The 27,276-nt window shown below is 40.6% G+C and overlaps 1 protein-coding gene and 1 long non-coding RNA gene across 3 annotated transcripts in view; both read right to left on the bottom strand.

Annotated features, from left to right (window-relative positions):
* Positions 1–357: 357 nt before the first annotated feature.
* Positions 358–9,736, bottom strand: cxcl14 (chemokine (C-X-C motif) ligand 14). Its single transcript, XM_069171366.1, has 4 exons — positions 9,309–9,736; positions 7,260–7,365; positions 3,680–3,793; positions 358–2,667 (listed from the first exon to the last, which is right to left on the bottom strand). The coding sequence occupies exons 1-4, from the start codon at positions 9,370–9,372 to the stop codon at positions 2,652–2,654; spliced, it is 300 nt and encodes a 99-aa protein (XP_069027467.1). The 5' UTR covers positions 9,373–9,736; the 3' UTR covers positions 358–2,651.
* A 2,229-nt stretch (positions 9,737–11,965) lies between these two features.
* LOC138211455 (uncharacterized) overlaps positions 11,966–27,276 on the bottom strand; it is a 42,888-nt gene continuing 27,577 nt past the window's right edge. For both annotated transcript variants that reach the window (XR_011179341.1, XR_011179340.1), the window contains exons 2-5: positions 22,293–22,401; positions 21,652–21,762; positions 13,528–13,573; positions 11,966–12,191 (exon numbers count right to left, since the gene is read on the bottom strand). This is a non-coding gene — a long non-coding RNA (uncharacterized lncRNA). The remainder of the gene's footprint in view (positions 12,192–13,527; positions 13,574–21,651; positions 21,763–22,292; positions 22,402–27,276) is intronic.

Here is a 27,276-nt window from a genome sequence, read left to right as displayed (position 1 = left end):
ACAGTCTTCAAACAACTTTAATATTTGTTGTAGTTTGACTGTAAGATTAAGGTTGCATTTATTTAACCTGACATTTACAATGTTGGTTTTGTTTCGTGTATTTTTTTCTAAAAGTAGTATTCATTTTCCCTCCTTTGTAGTTTTTAATAGTGATATATTTGATCTATATCAAGTTTGTGTATGTATAAATGCGCAAACCCCATGAACGTCAGTTGGTATCTACCGCCACCTGGTGGACTGAAAGAGCTCCGTCTGCGTCCTCTTTTTTTTCTTTTCTTCTTTTACACATCTGTCACATCTTTATTTCAATTTCAATTGCAATAGTTACTCAAATGAAGCGAAAATGCAAACGTGAACTGCTCTATAGACACTTTATTGCTGTATTTATTGTTTTACACTCAGTGGAATGGCTAACGGTGTGTTTGGTGGGCCAGTCCAAACACACTCACACACACCCTCCAAATATCTGTTACCAAACCAAGATTTAAATAGCAAAAAAACCAACAACTCTACGGCAGTAATACAATATACATGACACTATAAAGTCTTAAGGTGAATTCATTCTCACTAACATATAGGCTATACTGGTCCATTTACAAAATGTTGCTTTATATATATGTATATATATATATATATATATATAAGATATAAAACAAGAGTAATGCACATTCTTCAAAAGGTAAAGAAAATGTGGTGTTTTCGTGTGTATATGCAGATCGATTTGTGTGTGAATCACGTTCACCCAACAGTCGTAATCATAAAGTGTATCGACAGCGTACAAAATAATAACACAAATGACAGTGTTGTTTATGGAGGTCTACTGGAGGAGAGATCATCAAAGTATCATCACCCATGTAGGAGACGGCGGAAAGTGTAACGGCGGAAATGAATCGTCTGACGTATATGTGAAACATTTTTGAGTGTTGTTTCGTACGTGGGAAGTGATTTTAACTCCGAATGCAGCCGTTTTCAGCCAAATCTTTCATTTCTAATGTTAAAAATAAAAAACGTTTTTTATTTTTTTCTTCCCCCTACTCTGGTCAAATTCGTAATCACCTAACAGCACAATTACACGTAGCCCATCTTAAAGGATAAATCTGATAATATTCAACATATTTTTTTTTAAATTTTATTGTCAACAAATCACATGCCAAAAACAAACCAAAACCAATAAGCCAAAGCCTGATAGATCTGATTCCCCTGTGCCTTTGAGCTCTACTGTTGCCCAAATACTTTATTAGAAATGCATGATAACACTGGGTGTTGTGGTTCTTTTATTACGTCAACATGGTCATTGTGGTTTATTTTGAGTTATTGTCGTGCTGTTGTAAAAACTCAACAACCACCTGGGAATATTCCCCCCAAAAAATGCCTGATTTACTCCTGTCTGAGTAATATCTGTGAAATACTGCAGCTCCCTTCAGACCTTTTAAAGTATCAAAGTATTTGAGGTGCCGGAAATTGGTTCGAAAAAAGTGAGAAATAAGCTTTTGTTTTGGTTCTGTCGTGGGATGTCATGGGGTTGACAGTGTCACAAAAACACATCTTATTGTCAGTCTTATCCTTTAAGGACGTCATTTCAAGCAGCTCAAACGGTTATAGAGACAGTTTTGTATGAGATGTTGCTTCAGTACACGTTTATTTCTAGAGGAGGAGCTAAAAAAAAAAATTAAAAAAAAACTTTCAACCCGTGAAAATACATAACGAGATAATCCTTTGTTGATGTAAACTGCAGATAGTTTTTGCCTTCTTAGTGTGTTCGATGATCGAGCTTTGGAACGAACTTCCAATAAGCACACGTAGCAATGGCACAAAGATCTGTATGGATTATTTACTGCATCTAAAACCCTGCAGGTGAAGTGAGATCATACTTTATGAAATGGTTGCTGCAGAGCGGCGTGGTTTGTTTGACACTCATGACTAGCATACTAGGACATGGTAAACAAACACGCACACACATACACACACACACACACACATACAAACACACACACCCAGGCACCCACACACACAAACAGTGGTGGATCTCCTCAATTTGTATGACCAATAGAAACTTCTGTATTAAATGTAACCACGCTGATTCTCCTCTAAGAAAACAGAGAATCTAATTCATGGAGAGCCTTTATCACCGCGTGTCGACTACAGCCGGATCCTAAATGCTGGCGTCGCATCGAATATATACCCGCCATACTGAACAAAGAGTCGTGATAATCGCAACACCTACACTGTGTTTTTCCAAAGGAAGATTTGCCCCGTTTTCTTTAGAATTGACTTTTTCTTACCCATTCTTCACTTTGAAGCCAACGCAAAAGAGAAGTCCCTTTAAATAACAACTGAACAAACCTACAGCTGTTCGAACACAGATGGCGGTGTCTCTCGTCCACTAGTTGACAAATATAACTACAGTTGTAAAGACTGGAGCGGTGAGTGACTGCGACTAGATTGATGGCCGACTAAAACGAGCCCACCGGCTTATATACAAACTATAGATATCTCTTAATGTGCTTGACAGATCTCCGGCAGAAGAGGGAGAAGTACAGTTTCATTATGTCTTGTACTTCACAAAAACAGTCCTGGTGGTGTTGTTGTCGTCTTTTTTTCTTTTTTCTTTTTTGTCTCACTTGATCCATGTGTGCTGGGAAGCCAAGGTTTTATGCTTCGTACACCCTGTGGGGAGAAATAGAACAAAACTAGAGTTAACAAACTAGAATTGAGTCACCTATTTTGCTTAGACTTCCCACCAGGTGCTTCCCTTTCGTCTCCGCACGAGATCAAACGTGTGCTAAGTGAAGAGCCGTGACTTTAATCACTATGTAAATGTGGGAAATGTTCTTTTGTTCAAGAGATCTCCACCTTTTCAAAAGGACCTTTGTCCACGGCTGACCCAGAGCTCTGTCGTCCCCATGGTGGAGGGAGGGTGAGAGGAGTCGTTTCAACAAAACAAATCAATAAAGCATCCCTGAAAAGCCACAGGATGTGGCCTATTACTCAGTCAGTGATAACAGAGGCTGGTACATGAAAGGGTGCATGTGAGATAGGAAGTCAGGGTCTATAGGAAATCATCAAGTAGCAGCTTTTTAGGTTTGCGACTTACTAAAATGGAAAAAGCCCTTTTTTTTTTTTTTTGTTGCACATATTAAACAAACACGATGTAACGTGTGAAATAGTGAAGCTTTAGAGGTGCTTGTAGGAAGATATTGTTACATCTGGACAGATCCTGGCGAGCTGTTTCCCCTTGTTTCAAGGCTTCATGCTAAGCTAAGCTAACCAGCTGCTGGTTATATCTAACACACAAAAACAAGAGTAGTTTTCATTTTTTTTCCACCAGAAAGAAAACAAGTGCATTTCCTAAATTCTACAATATTCTTTTTGAATCAAATAATTGTTGATTGCATTTGTAGGTTTGATGTAATTTTCTCACAGCATGCTACCTGAAGTATGTATAAAAATACTTGTAGAACATTTGTCCTTCTTTAACAACAAAGTTGTGATAAATACTTTCTGCATATTCTTCTCATTTATTGCCTAAAAATATTTTTTACCATTTACTTAATAAAATTGTAAAATACACTAAATTAAAAAAAAAAAAAATACAAATTCAAAACCCCCAGGCCATCGTTACACCTTAAATTTTAAGCTGGTCTGTTTTATCAGATGTCGTCCGGGAGGATAATATTACCTGTGCTTGTCCTTCCAGATGCGGAACCATTTGACCAGATTCTTGGTGCTCTGAAGTTTGGGATGAAGACAGTATTCCTGCCCCTTGAACCGAGACACGTTCTCCATCGTCACACTGAGGGGAGGAAGCGGAAAGGAAATCATATTTAAACCCTTATGTAGGCACGAAACGGAGGGAATTTTCACCACCATCTGTTTAATTGAAAACTGTAGCGCCTTTAAAGCTCGATGTCAGCATGTTCCCCCAAAACACAGAGCTCACGTGTGTATACAGAATTTCTACAAGAAAACAGGTCCACAAGTCAAACACTGACCCAAACAACCCGTCACCAGGATCTGCTGCGACTATATCATGACTGAAAAAAAAATCATTTAAGTGTGAAAAATATTTTAAAAAATTGTGCTTTTTGGACCCAAGTTCCAACCGTTGTGAAATAGTTTTCTAAGTTTGACTGTGAAAAAGTTTAGATCAACTATAAGAGCCAACTTTAATGTGAGTTTGGATGAACTTCAGTGGAGGTGAATAGAATAAAAACACAGTTTTGAACTACTTCCAAGCGTTTAAAAGCTATTATGACTCCTCTGAATAGAGACCGGTCAAGTTGTAGCCTGGCTGACATGTTTTTGCCCTAAATTTTAGCTGCTGCTCAACACTGCTGCCAATAACTTTTCAAGAGATAAATGCCCTCAAAATATAAAAGATCAGCTTGCACAGCTTGACCAGCGTCTTGGCAATGGAGCAATATTATGGAGCTGCCACTTAAAAATGTGACATCTGAGCTCATTGAATCAATTGGTCTGTCTGTAACCCTCTGCTTAAGGCAACGGTAGGGACAGTCCGCCTGCATTTGGCATATTCAGGCCAAACAAGGGAATGCGGTGGTTGAAAAAAAAAAAAAAAAATGAAAAAAAAAAAAAAAAAAATAGCACCCACCGTGCCACGGGGCCTCTCTGTCCAGAGACACACTCAAAGCCTCAACAGGCCATGAATGCTTAATGGCTTGACTGGAACAGAAAAGACTCAACTCTTTAAAAAAAAAAAAAAAAAAAAAAAAAAAAAACAACTGCTGCATTCAGTCGTTATAAGGATAAGATTAAAGAGTTTTTGCATCTATTTTCCTGCCCATTCAGTTGTCACTTTGTTTGGCTATTGAGGCTTTAGTTGGATGGCTCTATGTGCTTTGTTATGGAGGAACTGAGCTTTGCGTGTGTGTGAGCTTAATAAAGAGAACATGAGAGCATGTGTGTGTGTGTGTGTGTGTGTGTGTGTGTGTGTGTGTGTGTGTGTGTGTGTGTGTGTGTGTGTGTGTGTGTGTCCGTGTGCATGCCAATGGATTCATATCTGCGAGGCTACTCAGCAGGGGTGAAATTTTACCTAATTACTGTGTTAATCTGAGCCTTGGTTCCTGCTCATTTACATTCACCTGGGTAGCTGCAGCACAGCCACCGGCTCTAAAAGCTATCTGGGGTACGGAGGTTGAAAATTACATAAAAGAGAGGACTTACATAAAGAGCAAGAAGGGAAAATTGTGGAAAACAAGGCGAAATGAGGAGAAACAGGGACATTTGGGGCTCCCAGCCTGTGTGTGTGAGGAGTGGCCGCTCAGAATGCCAAACTGAAAAGCCGTAAACCAAACGACCAGAGAGGCGACTCTCCTGCTCGTTTCTCTCCCACTCGCTTTTCTTTCTGTGGCTTTCCGGAGCCTGCTGGGGCTCATTTTTCACCGGGCACCAATGGCTGGTGGCCCCCATCTCATGCTAATAGAGCAACCTTGAATGATGGCTGTGTGGCGGGTACACACACACACACACACACACACACACACACACACACACACACACACACACACACACACACACACACACACACCTGTGAGTTGATGCAGATCAAATCAAATCTAATGTTTCTGAGGGGTTTATTGGATTTCCTGCACTTGATGTGACTACATGTCTTCAAAGACAGCAGAATCACTTGGCCTCATATCTTTTTTGTAATATCTATAGACACACTAATACAAAAAACATGTTGTTACTCTTCTTCTTTTTTTTCAACTTTTTTTTTTACTTCAACTGTGTTGTGTTTTTTGTGACTTTAGTATAAAAAAAAAAATTATGATTATACCACCCTTTACATATTTATTATCTTTAAAAACAAACAAACAGGGTATTTCTCAAACAGCCAGTTACCGATACATGAATTGATTGGATGGCATCAAAGTAATCTTATTAATTTCAACAAAAGTGACGTTTTATTTATAGTAGAATAAATATTTGTATCTAATATAAGTGGACATTTCCCCAGTGTTGAACACACACACATCCACACAAACAGTTTCCTCCCTGCTGTTACCCAGATTGTGCTCTCTGTGTGATATTGTAATTTGGCAGCAGGTGGCAGCAGAGTTTGTGGCTCGAACACAAAACGGTCTCCCCGGAGGCTGACATAACTTCCCCATCTGTTGTGTCTTCGGAGCTTTGACACAAAACTTCAAATAAATTCCTCGCTGAAATCGCAGCTCACATTTCTTGGCTACGCAGGAAGGGAGACCGGATCGCCAACGCTTGAAACCCAGAGGAACTATAGCACATATTGTGCACATGATATAAGTGTGGTTATTTATTTAAGCACCACGGGTTACTTGAGAGTCTGTTCGGGTGCCTTGAGAAGAGGAGGCTTGATTTGGACACGCTGCATTCCCCGATGCCTCAAAATGAAAATCTGTGTGCTTGAGCTGTGACTTAATGGATCAAAGGTCACGAGGCAGAGAGAAAGAAAGAGAGTAGGTAAAAGGATCAAATACTCTATAACTCAAGCTAAGACCTGTGAGTGAGGCTGAAGGCTAGGCTGCAGGGACCTTCTGAGATAATACTTACTCATGTGTAAGTTTATTGTATTTGTATTGAATTAGTATTTATTGGATTGGATTGGATTTATTGTATTACGTAATGATGGTGCACTGTTCTTCATGCATGCTTTGCACACAGCCATCCTGATTTTATTTTGTAATAACAGAGTTGGTAGTGCATGAATTTGTCTCGAAAGTTAATTATAATGTCCTGTAAAAGTACTTCAAGATCCCAGAATGTTCTGGAAAGCAGGGCTTCCTTCCTCCTCACCTTTCCAACTCATTAATCATCCCTTTCCTCTTGGTTGTGATTAAATCATCAGTTTTATTGCCGGACTGTAAATCCTTCCAAGTGCATTCAGCATAGTCGACAGGGTGTTTGGATAATGTCCATGCAGCCGCTGATTATTTTTTATGGTATTTTGGAGTACAGTCATGTCACAGGAACAGTTGTAAATCTCCTGCTCATCTGCGGATTGTATAACATCGTTTCACAGTAAATACAGGAAGAATAAGATATGAAAGAGAGGAAAAAAGGGGGGAATAGAGAGAGGTAAGAAACGAAAGAGGATAGACAGACACGGGCAGGAGAAGGTCGAGGGATTAAGGAAAAAGACGAGTATAAAGACGAGGAACATGAGGTGAGAGAGGGAAAGCAGACACAGAAAAAAGAGATCTAGCAGATAAAATGACATGAAGAGCGACACTGAAAGAGAAGGAAAAAGTATGACTCACAATATCATCTTCTCTTGGCAGAACGGGTGTTTGGGTTTGATCTCCAGCTTCTGCACATCCTTGTATCTGATCTTTGGTCCTTTTCTGGTGCACCTGCACTTGTAGGCTGTTGGGAAATAAAACACACGCGTTAAGACTGAGGTGTGTTCTTGCAAGCCCTTGTTTTTGTTTTTTTTTTTCCCCCGAAAACAGACATGTGGTGGACTGCTGGGGATTTAAGGTCACTAGTTCCAGCGAAGAAGAAACAAACACAGCGAAAATTGACAGAAAAGTTAATTCTTTGTGATTTGTCAGCAAATTGGTTTTAAATCGTGCCTAAGTCCCCAGTTTATCTTGGAATTATACACCGACAAGTGAGTATTTTCTGTTCCTATATTTATATCTGGCAACTGGCGTGCAGTTCAAATCCTGCCAGTTTCACTAAAATGGAAACTTCTCAGTTGAGAAAAATTGGCTTGAATTTCCCAGAGCACGAGTTTTACACCTTGTTGATTTCTCACTGCAGAAAAATGGCTCGCTGTTTTATACAATTCAAGCTCGAAGTCGTCCAGGGAGAAACTGTGGCTTCAACTGTCCTGCAGCTGTTGTACGAAACTCACTTTCCATGCCTCTTTTAGTTAGTAGTTTATAAAATTCTGCAGGTCAGCTGATGCCCTGCTTTGTTTTGAATCCACATTTAATCAGACTTCTTACACATCTAAACATTTATTCATTTCCAGCTATCATCTTCTCCCGGCCCAGTTTCCCAGCTGTTGGGACTTCAAGCCGCTGAATAAACGCCGAGGAAATGGGTTTTGCTGGGTCAGTGGATTTGTGACGGGAGGTGGTGACCTGAATAGTCCCAAGGTTTCCTTCATCCATCACCGGCTAGCCGTCCTGACCGGCGGCCACTAAATCTGTCACGAGCCCCACAGAGGAGCCAGCACCGAGCACACTGAGACACACTGGACAACAAAGGCCAGCAAGACAGCTGGGAAAACACTGGCGTTAATGTATTAGATGTAGGGAAACAGAAAGAGATGTCTGTTTACTGTTTTCTGAAATTAGCTACTTGTTTACTTCCATTTTCTGGCTTCTAAACACAAAACATCTCAAGAGAAATAACAACGACTCAAAAATGAATACAAATATGGTAAAAGGACAACTTTCCAACCAAATGTCAACGGCATTTTATAAACGTAAATGCCAAAGAATTTAGCAAAATAAATGTAAATCTATTGCATATAAGTTGATGAGTATTAGTTTCCTGTGGTTCTGCCCAATATTATGATGCTATTTGATCAAATTCAAGCAAAGAGCTGACACATAATAATAACGTTATAATGCCCCTGCTAAATACAGACATTTTTCCCAAAAGTTTGACAGTTGCAGACACAAGAGAATAAAGTTTGAACAGAGAAAAAAGGTTTTCCTCTTTAAACCAAAGAAAATATTGACATTTTGGAATATTGGATTTTAAATTATTTCAACTACATATGGTGGCACACACGCTGAGTCCCAGAGGGGTGTTCAGGGTGCGAGGAGGTTTGCCAACACACGGCTCATTATGAAATCTGATTTTTTTGTTGTTGTTGTTGTTGTTGTTGTAGCCTATTCATCCTTCCAGTTTAATTTCAAGAAAATCTCAATGTTTACGGATACCAAAGTAAGAGAAAAACAAAAGTTTTGCGTTTTAGATGAGGAGTAAAATGCATGCAGCAGGTGGTGTATTGGTGATGTCAACATGAAGTCAGTTCATAGACTTGCAAGCCAAAGCACCACTGAGACACCAGAGCAAAGTTGTTGTCATGAGTTGCGCTGCCTTGGAAATCTTTGGCAGCAACTTCTTGTTTTAAACAACCCTCTGAATCAAGGAGTAATTTTGCATTTAATTTATCCTTTTACGCACACATAACAGATCAAACGAGACCTGAACCCCCCTTTAGCTTCCACTTATTGTTCTGTTACATCACCATAGCTTAAGAGCGAAACCACCCATTCCCCCCCCCCCCCCCCCCCCCCAAAAAAAAATAAAAAAAAAATTAACAAATTCAACGCGTTTAACTTTACCTTCTGCGCTCAGGACGTACAAAGCCACCACTAACAGAAGCAGCACCGCTGTGCACCGATGCATGTCTTCACCAGTGAAAGGAATATGTTCTTTTATGAAGTTCCTCAAAATCCGAAGCCCTCCAAACTCTCTACACGAGTGAATGCGCCAAAAAAAAAAAAAAAAAAAAAAAAAAAAAAAAAAAGAGAAAAAAAACAACAACAACAACAACAGAGGATCTTTCGAGATGTAAATAATATCCACTCGCAGTGACTACTGGATGGCGGAACTGGATGAGCGCTGAAGGTTTTCTGCCTTTTGGAGTCCCTTCGGAGCGCTGATTGTGCAACTCCGTCTGTGCGTCCTGAGCGCTTGGATGAATCTCCAATCCCTCGTTTAGGTCTCTCTCTCTCTCTCGCTGGCTGTGGAGAGGCAGGCAGCAGCTCTTTTAAAAAGCTGCCCGCTGTCCCCTTCTCATTAATATGCACGGCCAGACAGCGAATCAAACACTTGTGGCCTGCGAGGGAGAAGCGGAGAACATGGAAAGGGGAGGGGGGTAGGGGGGGGGGCAAGGAAAAATACAAAAAAACCCCGCATAGTGTTCATCACCATAGGGGTGAGATGACGTCCGCTTCGGTCGACTGTGTTGGCCAGTTTATGTTTGCACTGATGATAACTGACAGAAAACCTAGCGGGGCGCAGAAAAACGACAGAATGAGAAGACTGGCGAAGTTCTGAACAACAGATTTTTTTTAACTAATGTCTCTCTGAGACTCAAAAAGTGAAATACATATGAGAAGTTTTGCAGAAAAAAAAAAAAAGGTTACCTAACACACTTCAGGGCAAGTGAAGGCAACACTTTTGTGCCAGAGACCTGAATTATTCTGAGCAAGACTCGTGCCTGGTTGCCATAGCCACAGAAAAACTAGTTTCCGATTGGCTCTAAACTGTCTGCTAAAATCACATATGTAACTCAAAAGTTTAAATGAAGACCGTGAGATGCGACTGCGAGCACAGAAAGACAAATAAGTGAACCTTTAAGTCTAGTTAATTGAATTATATGTGGTTTCAAACGGTCATGAATGAATTGACCAGATTTAGCGTTTTACTGACTCTAAACAAACTTAAAATGATGATATTATGAACTACTTTTCAAATAGATTTAAAATATATGAAAGAAAAAAACTTATAAAACTATAATGAACTTGGCGGCCACTTCACTTAGTGTCCTAACCAGACTGTATATAAACGTGGACGTAGCTTCCGGTTCTGAAAAATTAGGCTTATTCAGAAATAACTTCAATTGCAATACCATCGAGGGCCTCTCCAAAGAGCCTGCGGCTCCGTAGACTCCCATTCAACTTCGCTCATGAAATATAAAGTCGATGCATTTTGTTTCCCACAAGTCATTAGAGTGTTGTTAGCTAAAGTCCCTCCATTATATAAGTTTTCTGGTGGTCCAAACGAAAATATTCCTGTCATTAAGGAAATATTAAGCCTCAAAAGGCTGTATTCTTATCGTGAGATCAAGTCAGATCCAGTCAGATCCAGCTCTCGCTCCTCCCCCCAAATACGGTCAACTCTGGCTCCAAACCGCTCCGAGCTGGCGAGATGGAGACGGCCCAAAAGTCAAACTCGAGGCTTCGTGACAGCCGTTCACAAACCAATGAGTGACATCACGGTTGGTCAAAACGTGTAGAAATGTAGTGTACAAATAATACCGACCTCCTGAGCTCCATTTCCTCTCTGGGTTGGTTTACATGAATGCTGACGAGGTCAGTCGCCACTTTTCTGTGTTCACTCTCAACTCGGAAGTCAGATGTTCTTAAATAAACGAATAAATAATATAAATGAAGGCACGATTAGTTCTTTACGTTTCCCTTTTTTTTTTTCTGACACTTCAGGATGCCTTTGTGCAACTAACAAGCTAAAAAAAACAAACACAACTTGGCCTTTCAGTTTTTAAAAGTGAAAGTCATGAAAGTCTCAACAACAGAGTACCGTAGATGTCAGAAGCCTTTTTACAGATTTACAAACAAAATCAGCCACGTTTTGTTGTCACATACTACATTTTTGCTTCGTGTGTTATATATTATTTTCAGTTTAAGTGTCAGTCCCATCCCGAATCCTCTATTTCAGTCATGGCGTTGTTTCTGTGCAGACATTTTAAGCTCTATTCTACCCCTGCATATGAAATAAATGCGGTCATTGTACCTGGGGATGGCATCGGGCTGAACCTTTGGCCTGTAAGAGATAGCCCTGAGAAGAAGGTCTGACCCCTCCCACCTGGGACGCTCTTAGCGCGGGATTGAACCGCATTCATCACCATCCGGCATCATGAGGGATTTGTTTGTGTGTGTGTGTGTGTGTGTGTGTGTGTTCGCTCTGCTCCCTCTGCTACATGTGTTTGTGTTCACCTCGCTGCCCCGCACACTGATGTAATCAGCTCCTGTCATCAGTCAAACCAGCGGCCATGAAATGTCTGTCCGCAGGCACCACGGACCTGTGTGTGTGTGTGTGTGTGTGTGTGCGTGTGCGTGTGCGTGTGCGTGCGTGCGTGCGTGTGCTCATGTCTACATGTACATCTGTCACACGCTGCCAGCTTACACGAGTCCACAGCGTGAACAGTGTGCAAAACAACAGTGAGTGTGTCCTAAATAGCCCCCCCCCTCCCCATACCACCTGTGTGCCAGTTCCTCCTTTGTTCCACACAGTCGTAAACAGGAGGACGAGATGTCCGCCGTCGCCACGGCAGGACTCCGGTGCCGCGTGAATCCATCTCAAGTCTTTTCGATCTCGGGATTAAAAGATATTGACGAGCTGTCGGTTCCAGTCTTCAGCCGGAGCGACTGATAATCAGTCAGACGTCCGTTGTCTTCATCCATTAGATCAGTTTAGCTCCACTGAATTGGACAGAAAGAAATTGAAGGCAGCGGTTAGAAATATATAAGATTTCAGCCAAAAGAAATCTGTCTCGAAAAGATGATGAAAATGACATCATTTGTCAGTCTGTATCGGTCAAAGATGGTGGTGTGTTAGAAAGAACACTTTGCAATATATTTTAAAGTTTCTTTTGTGATCGTTAGCCAGAACCTCATGAAGGACGCTGGGAAATCTCAACAGCTGTATTTATTTGTTTTCGTGAACACATAAGATCAAATTTGCTGGCTTTGGATTTAAAGTGCAGAGAAGAATAATAGAAAATCTAATTAGCAGACTTGTCTTAAATTAAAAAAAAAAAAAAAACAGATGCTCAGAGTTTGGACCAATTTTCCAAGCAAAAAAAAAAATCTGCAATGAAAGCTGTAAATCAGTTGTTCCAAACCTTTCTTCTGTCTCATGAACCTCCACACAGTGCAGCCACCAGTCTGTTCACTTAAATTAAACTCTTTGAAAATTTGAGCTCAACTACATATTTGACACGTTTAAATACATAAAAGTGGAAATTTCCCCAAATAAGTAAATCTCAACATGTAAATATTATATTCTTATATTAAACAAGGTCTGTCATTTGCTCTGCCGCTTTGTTCCAGAATAAAATATCTCAACATCAGCTGAATGGATCACATACATCCATCAATTCTCCTGTCTTTGGTGAACTACTGACTTTATCTCCATTAGGTTGACATTTTGTCTTTTGGCTAGATATCTATGGTTCCTACAAGATAAATCCTTACGACTTTAGTGATCGCCCGGCTTTTCCTCTAGCAGAACCGGTAGGTGATGTATCGTTACTTTTATTGGAGAAACTGGCAAAAACATATGGACAGACATTGATGGTTCCCACCTGAATCTTTACGACTTGGTCCCCTGAAATGTTCCTTTCGTGCCACGATGAGGTTGACATTCTCGGTTTTGATTCAAGTGTCTCAATAACTGTTGAATTCATTTTCCTAAAAATCCATGCCCTGTCCGGAGGAATTAAAATTACAGTAATGTTTCTGACAGTTTATTTGGTGCCGTCATTAGGTCAAAATTTTACATTGTTCACACTTTTATTATACGTTGATGACCAAATACAAAAACTGATGACATTCCCATGAGCCTTAGCTGTGTAGCAAGTGTTCAGCAACACTTGCAGCATAGAAAACAACTTGATTATGAGACCGGGATCGAGAGGGTTAAAATTTCACTGTATTTCACAGGAAAACGAACAGAGAAATAAAAATAACATGATAAATTTGTTGTTGTATTCTGCGTCGAAACACGTACTGAAGCGATCAAATCACAATTTGTTACCTCGTATCTTCAACTGATGAGGAAGATCCGCTTCAGCTTCATCAATCTGAACAAAATCAAGACAAAATATTTGTGATTGTTTTCATTTAGCGGTAAAATAAAATAACAAATCAAGTTTCCTGCTTGAGGCATCACTGCACATTTGAAAAGATGGTGGCGTTTTGGCAATAAAAATAGCATATTCTGGCTTTTTTTTTTTAGAATAAAAAAAAAAATCCTTCACTAAATCGAGTAAAACATCTGTTTTGTGAGAGTGGCTGTTATAAAGCTGCAGCTTCACTGCCAGCAGCTCTGCTCACCTCTTCAATTCTCCGGACCTGACCGAGTTTGTCCCAGAGAGAAGGACCTCGTCTGGTTGCACAGAAACTGGCCCCATTTTGTAGTTTGTAAACTCCATTTGTCTCGGTGAGCTAACCTGCACTGTGTCTAATGGCTTTTAGTGGACGTGGCTGCAGTACAAGTGCAGAGTTAATTCACAGTGAGATTGTAAAGTTTACCTCAAAGTCAAACATGCCAAGGGTGGGTGAAGAGTTTCTTTTGGAATATGCGGAACAAGTGTAAGAAGGACAGGGAGAAAGTGGGAGAGAGAGAGAGAGAGAGAGAGTATGTTTGTGAGCTGGCAGCCAGACTGAGTGTCTGGTTGTTTAAACACAGGCTGCAGTCTGACACAAAAACACCTAGATTACATTCATTAGATCAGCTGTTGCTGCAGGCCACTAAAACTGCTTAAAAGCAGCAGAATAAGTCTTTGAAATAAGGTGTTCTAATAATTACTGTGAACATTTTCCAACAGTAGTTGAGATAATGAGCATGATATCTGAGATACTGTCAGGATTTCAGTCATTGGCTTAAATACGTGCTGGAGCTTGAAAAACTCCACCTTTGTTTTACCACTGGAAGAAAAGCACCCGCATCCTGTTTTGGCCACAAAGCAATCCAGCAGATTTATTTGTATTTATGAAATTCTGACCTGCTGGCACATCGTGTTCTGACATGAAACCGTATAAATACTGTGATATTTTTTTTAAAATCTAAAATTTCATTCAAATCGTTAATCGATTTTGAGGTATAACATCCCTGCTTTGAAAAGTGATATTTCAGTTGCTTTAATGATGATTCATTAGGTACAGATCGGTATTAGCCCAAAATAAATATCATGAACTGATTTTTAAATCCAATGACCATAAAATAATGAATAATACACTTGAGAATATGCAGATTTTGCTTAATTAGATTATTCCAAACTGTCAAGACAAATAAGATAAACAGTTAAACAATATCACACATAAAGTAGAAGGACTTAAATAAGCATTAAACAAGAAATAATGATAATAGTAATACAAAAATCAAATTTAAAAAAAGCCAAAGCAAACCAAGACTTGAATCTCTGAATGTGTAGTTTAAAGGAAATAACAGACGACATCATAAAAACATGTTTTGAATGTTGATCTGAGATCGTCTGCTTTCAGGAACAATTTGACTTCCCTCGCTAGGGATTTGTCTCTGTTTTGTCGGTTAAATCAGAAAAACTGCACTTATTAAAAAAATGAACTCTTGCGAGTTTTCATCAAAGACAGATTTCCTCTGTCTGAGGACACGGAGGCCTGAAGCTCAGGAGGTCAACACCTGTTGTTACCGTGAGTCTACTGTCTGTCTTTTGAAGTAATCACAGCTGATCCTCACTCTGATCGTAGTTCGGGATTGAAATTAGAGAAAGTATTAGTGTCAGGAGGTCGTCATATCAAAACACAGGTGTTTTTTTTATCAGTGTCAGCAAATTGAAGTTGCTTCAGTCAGCTAGCTTTTCACGAAATATAGCTGCTATAAAATAAGAAATTTAACAGACTTTGGTAATGTGAATGAATATCAACGTCAATAAAAAAAAAAAACATGCGCTGATAGTTGCAGCACAGCTCACATACAACTGTTAACTTGTACTTCCCCTTTAGAAAAGTCCACATGTACAAAACTACAACCAAGTTGTTAATCAAAGGTAAAAATATATTCATCAGATTTCCAATGAATTGTAATATATTACTTAGAAAATTAAATTCAGCTTAACGTCCTACATCTACTGCGGCTGGGACATTTGCACACACTCAGGTCAGCTGGTAGAGAGACGTGGTAACAGTAAGCAGGTGCCGATGGTAACTCCGGGAAGTAACGATGGTCTCTATGTGTTCAGGTAATGCACGCATGTCGGGACACCGCATACAGCCTCTTTACACTAAGTTGGTAATTACTGGTAACAATGGGACGCAAAGCAGTTGTTTTAGTTGTTTTCCTGCCACAGATTATTTGCGCAGCCGCGAGTAAGTCAGAGAAAGTAGAATATTTCTGTGTCAGATTCTTACAGTTGTTGGTTCTGTGGGATCTAAAACGAGTGGAAGTCTGACTTTGAGTAATTGAGGTGCCAGCGGACGAGCAGAAAAAAAACGGACGGGCAGAAAGGAATGCAAAAAAGCGTTTTGCGGAGGCAGCGAGGCGGGCGGGTGTGAAAGGATAATTCCTCTCAGGTGACAGAGGTTGGGTTGGAGGGTGAGGCTCACTGCCCCGGGCACACATGCAATTGCTATTTAAACTGTCATGTTCAAATCTCATTATTCTCATAAATTCCCAGCCTTTTGGCTAGACAGTGATGGCACGGCGGGTTTGAAGTGAAAGGATGATTAAAGGGCTGATGTTTCCCCTCTAAGGGGCTCTTTTCTTTCTTCTCATTTCTAAATAAACTATTAAAGTCATGAATACTTTGAATGTTTGCGCTATTTCAGTTGTTTTTCTTTTGGACACTTTCTTTTTTTCTATCTGTAAAATATTACGCAATCGTGCCAGTGCCGATATTGATTAGCCTGATGTTCCCAGACCCAAATTCACCGTTTGAATACATGGATCTGGCGTCTCTCCTTAGAAAATCATTTCCAGTTGTCGCATCCTACTGGGCGTAGACCTCGGGTTCATTTTGATACTATGGGAGCAGCCTTCAAAACCAGCCGAAACTCTTCTACTTCTACAAAATAAAATGCTCGATTTCTACATCACTGCACTTAGACATCAACACTGGTTGCTGGTTCGTCGACCTTTAAAATGGGCTGCGCAAACGTTAACGTGAATAAAGCGTTCAGACTATAATCACAGTGCAGAAATTTTAAGCTGACGTTAGGTATCGATACAAAGAAACTAAATCATTTCAATGTTGATATATCAACCGAAACGTGGCGATCAAACACTTGTGACCACAAAATGTAATGGAGGTGGGGCATCAGTGCATTGAAACAGTGAACCTCATTGGAAATGCAATAATTATAAATAACTGTGAATTAAATGAACCACAAATAGAACAATTTCCAAATGACCCCAAACATCTTTTTTCTGCCATTATGTTCTGTAAAAAAAAAGTTTGGACAACATACACACCGATATCCCCGATCTGCGATAGGCCAATACAATGCCATAACAACGTAACATAATAACATCACGATTAGGACATGCTGAGAGTGAAGCAAATTCTCAGTAACTGCAACTGACATTTGTACAGATATGGGCTTTAGCTTGCTGGGAAGTGTGATCTGCATTTATGTGACCACTCCTATTCAGACTGATCTCACACTTAAATCAAACTCCAGTTATTTCTGGTATTTTTTCTCCCCTTCCTCAAATGCTGAACTATTTCCAGTCTTTGGCTGAGTTTCCACCCGCCAAGGGTGGATTTGCATCTGTTTGGCACCACTTGCGTCTCCCCTGAAATCATATGCACCCGCGCAGCTGCTATCGTTCACTTTGAATACAGTTCGGACACACCCTGACACTACATAACTGAATGACTAACATACACTCCGAATCTGGTGTGTACGGGTGACTGAGACAAAGTTCAACGAGAAAGACCCAAAAAGCGACGGGTATTTATCGTATATTTTAAAATTATGTAAAGTTTCTATTCCAAATCACATGAAAGTCAAAAGTGTTTCGAAATCTGTACTTCATGAGGTCCCACGTGAAAAGCTCTGGATTATCCATCCAACAAACAGCCTTCCTATGTTGAAGTAAAGCTCGTGTAGAGTCTATCTGTGCTTTAAGCGAATATTTTGCACAGCTTACTCTACAGTGACATAAAATTAACCTGCTGGGACATGAAAAGAACGGAGAAGGCAAACACACCGTGCGTTTGAGCTTGTTTGGCTTTTACAGGAGAATCTTTTAATGCATTGAACACACTCAAAATAGTTTTGCAGCATGAAAGCAGGTGTGTGTGTGTGTGTGTGTGTGCGTGCGTGCGTGAAGAGATTCCTGCTTGAAATCCAGTATAACCATGTCAGTTAGCACATAAACAGACAGGCTATTAGTGCAGAGCAGAAAGACTCACTGCGGAACTGTTTGGACATTTATTCCTTTCGAGAAGTATGTGAGTGCGAGCATGTTGCCTCGAAGCAACGGGCTGAAGGTACACGAGGGCAAACGGAGGTATTTTAGTAAAAAGGTCTTGGTAGAAAAGACAGACGGGTCAGTCGGGAACCACGACGACTGCAAACGGAAATTAGAGAAAGAATCCATCGTCAGTCAAATGAGGATTAAATGACAGACGCTGGCAAATCCCGTGTGTAAATATACAGTAACGAGGGGTCCCTGGTGAGAGGGATGTTCAGTCAGTGGGAAAAACCGACCAAACCGTCAAGCAGTTCCTCTGACTGCTGTCAAATTCACCATGAAAGCAGCATTTGTTCAATCCCAGGACATGTCCTATTTTGAGATGTTTTATGACACTGATCCTGGCTTATGTTGCGGTTATGTAATTTTTTTTTTTTTTGTTACACCACATTAAGGCTGATTCTAAAAACTGACTGCCGATTCCTCTTACATCTAGGTTACATGGGGCGCAGCTGACTGGGTGCAGGAATTCATGGCATGAATTGAGAAAAGGTACAAAATTACATTGAAAGGGAGGGAGAGAAAAATACTGCGATGGGAACAAGACTATTTAAGGACATTTATGTCCGTAATCTGCAAATGTTTAAGTACTCCATCCATCATGCGGTACCATAGCGGAGGAGTCTGATCGGTTCCAAATTCATTCAGTACATAAAGAGCTTCTACAAGGGAAAGGAGGACTATAACAGATGGCGTTCACCCCACAGAACCCTGATTTCAACATCATGGAGTCAATCTGGTGTTACATAACGAGACAGTAGAAAATCCATAGAAGTGGCAATACCTTCAAAAACTCAGAACAAGGGTAATTTTTGTGTTGTTGCTGTTTTAAAGAGAATATCGATCCAATTTACTTATTTTCTTCTGTGTCAGATGAATCTAATTTTGTAATAAAACATTTGTGGCAGAACTCGAAAAGGTCTGAAGAAATGTGATGTGGGCTGTGATTCAGACATCTGGAAACAGGCTACTTTTACAGCTGTGGGTTAAAAATCTAAAGCGTGTCGTGTCGTTTGTGGTGGTGCAAGAAAAAAAGCTCAGGCGAACATATCCTGGGATGAATCCTCTGGAGACCACGAAAACTCACAAGATATTTGATGGGCAGAGACTTAAAACCACACCTTCTCATGTACCGGAGAGTCAGCATCTTTCTGTCGGACCTGCACACACACGGTTCAGTGGACCAAATTTGGAGCGACTCTTAAAAGTCAACGTGTTTGTTTGAATGTTCAGTATTTATAACTGACAGGCAGCAGGTGGAAAGTAACATTTTAAATCAGGAATATCCCACACACACATTCAAAATGATGTACTCTGGTTTCACAGTTCAACTCCACACACACACACACACACACACACACACACACACACACACACACGCAATCACGCAACCCCACATACAGCCATAACGTGGAGGAGTGTACAAATACCTCTTGAGAATATTTTTGACATTTCTCTGTCATTACTCTGTCAACTCCAAGCAGTAATATCTCATCTCTTGGCTTGCAGCTAATTTGGGATTTGTTCAGGCTTAATATTTTCCAGGTTTTGTGTCAGAACTTTCCAGACTTCAAACAAAAGTGACATTAAATACTTAATGATTTATCCCCAGCTGGTTTATTAACGTAACCGAGCTGATTCTGTTGCTCAGCTGTGATCTGATCGTGGGATCTGGAGCTGGTTTCAAGAATACGACGTGTGTGGTTTTCCAAATCAATTAAGCTTCAGTTTTGCTCTTAGACTGCTGCAAAGGATATACAAACATTAAAAAAACCCCAAAAAAACATATACACATAACAATATAAACAAAAATGAAATATTTATAGCCCCGTAGCAGGGAAGGCAAGTCGGAAAAAGACGGCCTGGCTGGCAAAAGCACAATCGGGGTTAAGAGTTGGATCAGGGCTGCAAAACGTTCAGAGAAATCGATGCAAGATCGTGTAGGGCCTTGTTGAGCAGTATCTTAAAATCTATTATATTTATGACAGGAAGCCAGTGGAGGGGGGGGAAGGTGGGAATGATGTGGGATCTGCGGTTGGTTTTGGTTAACAGCCCGGCTGCAACATCTTGAACGAGTTATGCAGATTACTCGTTTTAGATTCCTGTTTGACAGAATGCGAGTTAGAAAATAAATACGCTCAACTCTTTGGTCATCAATTAAAAAGGTGGTCTTGGATGGGACTGCGACTTAAACGTCTGGAACTATATGTTTACATTTTAGAACGACGCGCCACCACAATCAACTTTACTGGTACTTTTTTTTTTTTTTTTTAGCCCTTTGCTTTGTCGTTTTTTTTTCCCAGGGAGAACTCCGGGCTTACAATGCCCAGGAACAGGACCAGCCTGAGGCTGAAGTCGGGGTTAGCCCACTTTGGAATGTGATAGTGTGAAAGCTGCCTTAGCCCGCGGCTAACAGCTCCTTCAGCCCCAGGCTCAGTGGCCTGTTAGCTGCAGGCTAAGTGCAGTGTGAAAAGGACTTTAGGAGCTTCAGGAAAAGGCTGTGTCACATTTCGGAGAGTTTCAGGACCAAAACCCAACAGTGTGAGTGCTGCTGCAAACAATATGACCGTAAGTGATGCAGAATACATTGACGTGTTAGCGCAATGCTGCTGCTAAAAACATTACCATGGAGAAACAGTTCAACATTTTTGGAAGTTTGTGCTGATTTCTTTTTTTTCCAAACAAAAGAAACAAATAAGATTCAACATGTTAACTTGTGGGTTTTAGAAGAGCTGATATCTTTAGACAAAGGCAAGACCTCCCAATCCAGCCCAATCTCCATTTCTTCTTGCCCTCCTGTTCCTTTCTACACTCCAGTGCCCCTATTTTGAGTTCTTTCAACACATTGAGCTGCCAGTGCTTTGGCCAAAGCTTGTTCATTGTTTTTTGTTCACTGCATTCATCACTTGAAATTGCCTTTACTTTGCAAGGCTGGAGGTTTTTGCTGAAGCAAACAAGAGAGTTTAGAAAAATTGATGCTGGTGAGGCATTAAACTTGAGTCTGTAGTTTGGATCAAGCTTAAAAAAAAAAATGCTGGATCCTACGATCCCCATTAGGAAACTCAGCAGCACAATTACTTTGAACTTTCCTGTCTAGTGAACGCTCACATCTTTAAAACTCCTTGTTTCCCATGTGTAAGTTTCCTACGAATGTGTTGTCTCCCAGGCCAAACAAAGATCACCATGCACTCATCAGGGCTTATTTTCTCATAAGGTGTAGTTTGACCAGAGCCACACATTATAATTTTTTTTTTTTTTTACAGTATAAGAATTACTACTACCGACAAGCAAAATGTTCTTTAAGTCAAAGCCGTCGAGTTTATCTTCGTGCAACCAGCTCTGATGGTGTTATGTATTTTTAAGTCTGGAAGTCTTATCTGGATAAGGTTGAGACCGAGTTCATGCAAAGTGTAGACGCAGATACGATATGATATATGAATGTAATCAGAGCCCAGCCAAAGGTGAAAATACAACTTGTGTTAGAGAGAATGAACAGCGAGAGAGCCGTCATGACTCGGCTTCGAACTTCGATTAAAACCCAGCGGCAAACACCGCAACAGCTGTTCTCGGCGTCCGTTATTTACGAGTTTTAAAGATAAGCTTCTTTTCCCCCCCTCTCAAACAGAGATTCCAATCTTTACAGTATCGTGTTTTCTGACCCCGCACCTGTTATGTTTGGTTTTGCCGATGATGTCAGCTTACCGTCCGTGTTGGGGAAACAGACAACGTCTCAGCTGACAACATGAAACGAAGCCCAAAAGCATCAGAAAGTCTGCGATGGCTCAGGGTGTGATGTGTCTGAAGAGTTCAAACCTGCCAAAAACATCCATATGAAATAAAAGTTTGTCAAATGAAAGTTTAAAAAATAAATAAAATACATGAAACGTATTTTAATCCAACTTATTCGTCATACATAATACGAAATGGCCTGGTTATTTACAGTATATCTCGTGGTCGTGGGATTCCCCCTTTAAATTGACCAATTAATCTGCTCCACGCTGAAAGAATGTAAAGTCGTTTGGTGAAATGACTTTTTGTGATGGTTAGTTGTAGCAATTTAGAAAAAGTGGCTGAGTGTCAGCCTGAGAAAAAAAAAAAAAAAAAATCACGCCGACTCAGGACTCCTGCAGAGGATGAAAAGATCTGATCACGCAGTCCACGCAGTCTGAGTCGACACCAACGGCCCGCCAATAATTCATTTCATTTGGTATTGACGTGGTTAGGTCTCGTGTCGTTGAACAATACGTGAATGCATATACACAAACTGCTTCAAATCTAGTGTATTTTTTTCCTTCTCTTATTTGTGTCTGCACACACCTTTTATTCCCCCCCCCCCTGTCTACCTTTTGTGCTCCTTCTGCCCGTCTCTCCCTCATCCTGACTCTGCCGTTGCCAAGTCAGATGGAAGGTTTCAGTGAACAGATGTGGGAAGAGATGTTATCCATGTGTCCCCTATGCAGTAAAAACAAAACAAAAAAAACCAGTTAGAAACCTGTGCTGTCCTAATATGAACCATCATCAAAACACCTGGACGAGACTTTTCACGTTTAAAAATTCTGCTTTGTATGAATAATAACTGTTTGGTGGACAAAAAGAAAACACGAGGTGTCTAATCAAAGACATCACGCAAATCTTAATGTAATGACGGTCGTGACCTACTGGATTTCATAACGGGGGGGTTCCTGCTGCCAGCCATTAACACGAAGCCTGACATGTTTTCCCTGTAATCCTTTTCATGCCTGATGATGGTGTTTTTGAGCTGTTTGTTCCCAAATAAAAATCTAATTGAACTTAACACCATTTTCCACCTGCATCTTAACTAATTCATTACGCAACATTCATTAGAAATGTACACAACACTGGGACTTATTGCTGTTAGGTCTGTTTTCAAAAGAGGTAAACTGTGTTTTTCTGACTCTTTGTGCCAACTAAAGTTATAGATCTTCTTATTTGACTGTGAAGAAGAAGGAAACAACGCTTGTTTTCCCAAAACTGCCGGACTATTGAAAAAGGTTTCTGTTCTTTACTAAGCTGTGGAAAAGATCCAGATAGCGAAAGAGAGAGCGGAAATACCTGGGAAGACGCACATAAGAGAAGAAAAAGAGACAGACGGAAGTAAAGAGGAACATATCGAATGACCTAAAAATGTAAATGTGTTAAAACCAGAGGGGGAAGCAGCGGTAAGCCGGGCTGCACGACATTAACAATGAGTCTCCCAGAGACAGAACATGTAAACACACACACACACACTTACACAGATCTGAAGGCGCCGCTGCCAGAATAATGTACTGGCAGACTCCTCTTTGAATAAACAGCAGTTTGAGTTTGATGCTAATGAGCCTACAGAGATGCAATTTTGCAAATGTTCTCTCAAACGATGAAATCTAAACACCGTGAAACTTTTACAGACAGGACGTAAAACATGCGCTTCTTACTCGCGGGACCAAAACTTTTCAGCTCCTTCCTTCTCTTTTTTTTTTTAATATTTAGATTTAATCGACCTCGTTTGCGTCTTCATGTCAGGTTGTTACATGAGGACATTTGAACGAGGCCTTAAGTGGCCGATGGCTTTTATGTAACTCTGCCGGTGCTCAGGAGGAAGGTGAATCTCATCAAATCTTGGTTTTCAAAGACTTTAAATATTTTCATTTTAGGCATTAATGACGTGGTCTGAAATGTTTGTGAACACTAATTTGAAAAAGTTTTTGGCAATTTAACACATTTTTTTTATTTCCAAAACAAATGCAAAACAAATGCTTCAAAATCTAAAGGTTCAAGCGACGTCGTATCAAAATACAGACAATGCAAATTTCATTGCGCACCATGTGATTATTTTTTTTATTCCAGCTGCTTAAAACTAAGTTTATTTGCTTTAGTTTCTTTTGAAACCTGCGAATGGTCTCTTTTTTTCCCCTCTTCTTCAATGTACGCATACATTCATGTATAAAAAAAAACCTTCCCTACACACAAATAATAACAAATCAACATCAAAGCTTATTTTTCATCTTTCTCAAGAACACCTTCTTTCTTTTTTCCCCTCAATTTTCCTGTCACTTTTATGACAACAGCGAGGTTAGGGCGGCTCAAACCGAACAGACTGTCCCTGAGAATTTTCAATTACTCTCATCATTGCAGTCCATCATTATCGTCTGGAGTTTCCAACCACCTAATTACATCCGTCGCTCGCACAGACTTGTGGCACTCGTGGCGGCTCCCATCGTCTTATTTCACTTTCATTGTTTACTTTTGTTTCCCCCGTCCAATAACAACCACATGTACCCGTCCACGTGTCCGTCTTTGCCGTTCAATCCGTGATTCACCAAAATACCGTAATTACTGCAGATGAGAAAATAATCGTGGCGAGTTGATTCCAGCCATGTAAAAAAAAAAAAAAAATCAAAGGAAACAATTTCATAATTTCTCTGTGGGTCAGTGAGTAATAACATCCAGGAAGTGCTCGTCAAACGGTGAGCTGTCAAAGCTGCAGCTGTGTCAGCTTCCCCTGTGACAGCTAAAAAAAAAAAAAAATCACGTATCGCTCCTGAGAATGTGGATGTTTGTGTCCAGTTCTACAGGAACGAAACCCTCTGGTAGTTTCTTTCAGTGCTCGGTAATGCATTATACATACAGCACATTAGAATACCTAATCATCACAGGTGATGCCAGTAATCAATAGACAATATTAATCTCCTCTCAACAACGGAGTAAAATAAATAGTTTGTTGTATACTGCAATAAAACGTTACTTTGCAGGAACAACTTTTAACATCCAGACATGATTATCTTGTTATATTTTATGCGGTTTGGTATTCCTGTTTGTCTTAATGATACAGTTCAGTTGTAACAAAGAATAAAAGAATCCCCTTCAGAGTTTAATAACCTCAAATGTGTTTAGTTCACAAAAATACTGGCTTGCAGGAGTTAAAGTTCCATCGTGAGACTTTGTGTGTCAGGTACTTTTCATAAATGGTCTGGCAGTGTGATAAAAAACAAAAAACAAAACATATATCAGAGTATCTTGTTGCTTTTGTTAGAGAAGCTTGAATGTCAGAAGTCAGAAGCTCAAACTGTTCAGCAGGAAGTTCAGCTAAACTTCATCAGTGCCTTCTTGGTTTGCTATCATGAATATTAAAATGGCTGATGAGGTTTCTGGAGGAAAACAAACTGTTATTGGCTTGTCTTGACCAGGTGTTGGTGGGAGGAGTCGTTTTCTTTTAAATAGTTTAAATATGGACCTTAATAAAACAAAATAGCCTATTTATCCAAAACATCTTGCTTGAACATTGCGGCTCCAGCTGTATTACATTTCACATGCAGTTACACACCGCTGGTTAAAACTAGAAAAGTGGCCGGTTGACTTTGGAGTCCACCACAACGAAGTTAATTAACTCATTAGGAAGTAAGCCGATAAATGCAGGAAGGTGTATTTTGAGTTGTGCTCCAATAAAATGGCTTAATACTCACTGTAATCTACCTCCTTTATGTTTTACTCTGATTTATTTCTCCTTCTTAAGACTTCACAACAGGCAGGTCAGACTGTTCTGATCTGTGCAGTAATTATGGAGCTCCACGGACTTAAAAACTAAAATCTTCAACATTTCTGTCTGCATCTAAGCCGCACACAACTCACGAGAGCTTAGAGCTAAGCCAGAAAGATGGAGGTGTCATCTCGGAAATTGCATCTCCAACCAGATTGTTGCTTTCCTGACATGCAAGAAATAAGGAGGGGCACTTTAATCTGACTGTCAGTCCCGGTTATCCTCACAGGAAAACTATTGTTGCGTAAAGAAGCCTCAGATGCATAAACATGTGGAAGTCATTTGCATATTACAATAGGAAGATACCGTAACAACATATTCGCCTGATTAACAGGGACTTTTCTTCTGCGTGTGTGATGCCGTTTGAGAGTGCGGGTCTGTCGGTGGTTCTGCAGGCGAACAACAGCTGATAAAGAGTTTTCTTTTCAGCCCACGCTGTACATTAAGGCTGAAAACACGATATAGGTCACCGAGCGAATGCTGGCACGAGACGAGGTGCACGCCCGTGGAAACGTGACAGACCCTCCCTGAATAATTCACACGTTCATGTAAAGAGATAGCTGTGAGACCTCACGCGCAGAAAAAAAAAATAAAAAAGCCACTTGTTCTGGAGCTCGCGGATCTACGTTTTGGGGGAGTCGGGCGAAGCCGAGAGGACAGAAACAACGCGAGCGTTGTCGCCGATGTACGGCAGCTTCGCCGATCGAGTCACAGGTGAAACCAGCGACTTTTTGATCTTCAAGCAGCCGACCCGATTCAAAAAGCGCCGTTCCGCGAAACCAACGCGTCTGTTTTACGTTATTGTTCATGTCGACGACTTTCTTTCGCCGAGGAAAGGATTACACAAAATCACTCAACAGGCACGTCGAGTCCTCGGCTGAATGCCGCCAGACGGAGAGAGAGTCAGACACGTTGTGTGTCCAGCGTGACCACAAGCGACACTTATCACGGACCTTCCTGAGGTCCTTTATGGGACCTCGACCCCACATTCAGGGACGTCAGAGGAGGCTCGTACGTCAGGCCTAAACAGTAGAGTTTCCTTCACGTTGGACGTCACGTGTTCAGGGTATAAAAATGTTAACGAACGATTCATTTGGGTCAAGCTGCTGAACTGCAGGTTTGACTTAGACAAGTCGAAAGTGAACAAAATGTGATAAAAGAACGGAAACGCAATCGAAAGCTGTGGGGGGGGGGGGGGGGAGATATTAACTGGACCACGTGTCAAGATATCTGTTGGAAACGTTCAGTCATAAGTAAACATCGCGCTCTCGGGAGAAAACGGAGTTCATTTTCAGGACCCAGGAAGAAGCAAGTGTTTCTTGATTTTTAAGGTAGACAATTATTTCACGTTTTGTTTTTTTTCTGATGTAAAAAGTAGAGTTTCCGATCCATGTGGCAGTTTTGAGTTGTGGTCATTAGGTAGGTAGGTAGGGAGGTAGGTATTTACTTTATTAATCCCCGAGGGGAAATTTTTTAATATTTTAATATTATTAGGAATTAATGAGGCCGCTTCATTATTAACCAGTTTGTCCTTGTTAACTCTGACCGCGGCGACCTGAAAGCATTTGAGTCGCGCTACATACCGACGCCTCTCACGGCTTGTTTGAACATGTGTGCGACGCGCACAAAGCCCGTCATCGAGCGAGCAGGTGAGCGGACGCACCCGCGGAAAGATGCGAGCACACAACGCTGACATCCGAGACTTCAGAGAAAAAGAGCGATTGACACACACACACACACACACACACACACACACACACACACACACACACGCTGACGTTAATGGACCG

This window comes from Embiotoca jacksoni, unplaced genomic scaffold (assembly GCF_022577435.1).
Source record: "Embiotoca jacksoni isolate LCO1_2020_lvr unplaced genomic scaffold, fEmbJac1.0.p SCAF_5, whole genome shotgun sequence".
NCBI lineage: Eukaryota > Metazoa > Chordata > Actinopteri > Embiotocidae > Embiotoca > Embiotoca jacksoni.
Note: the sequence above shows the minus strand (reverse complement) of the source record. Positions and strands in the feature narration are given on the sequence as shown.

Coding starts and splice junctions, on each gene's coding strand:
- cxcl14 (XM_069171366.1), bottom strand. CDS start 9,372: ATGCATCGGTGCACAGCGGTGCTGCTTCTGTTAGTGGTGGCTTTGTAC. Junction 7,366..9,308: donor GTACGTCCTGAGCGCAGAAG/GTAAAGTTAAAC, acceptor ATTTCCCAACAG/CCTACAAGTGCAGGTGCACC. Junction 3,794..7,259: donor TGCCAAGAGAAGATGATATT/GTGAGTCATACT, acceptor TCCTCCCCTCAG/TGTGACGATGGAGAACGTGT.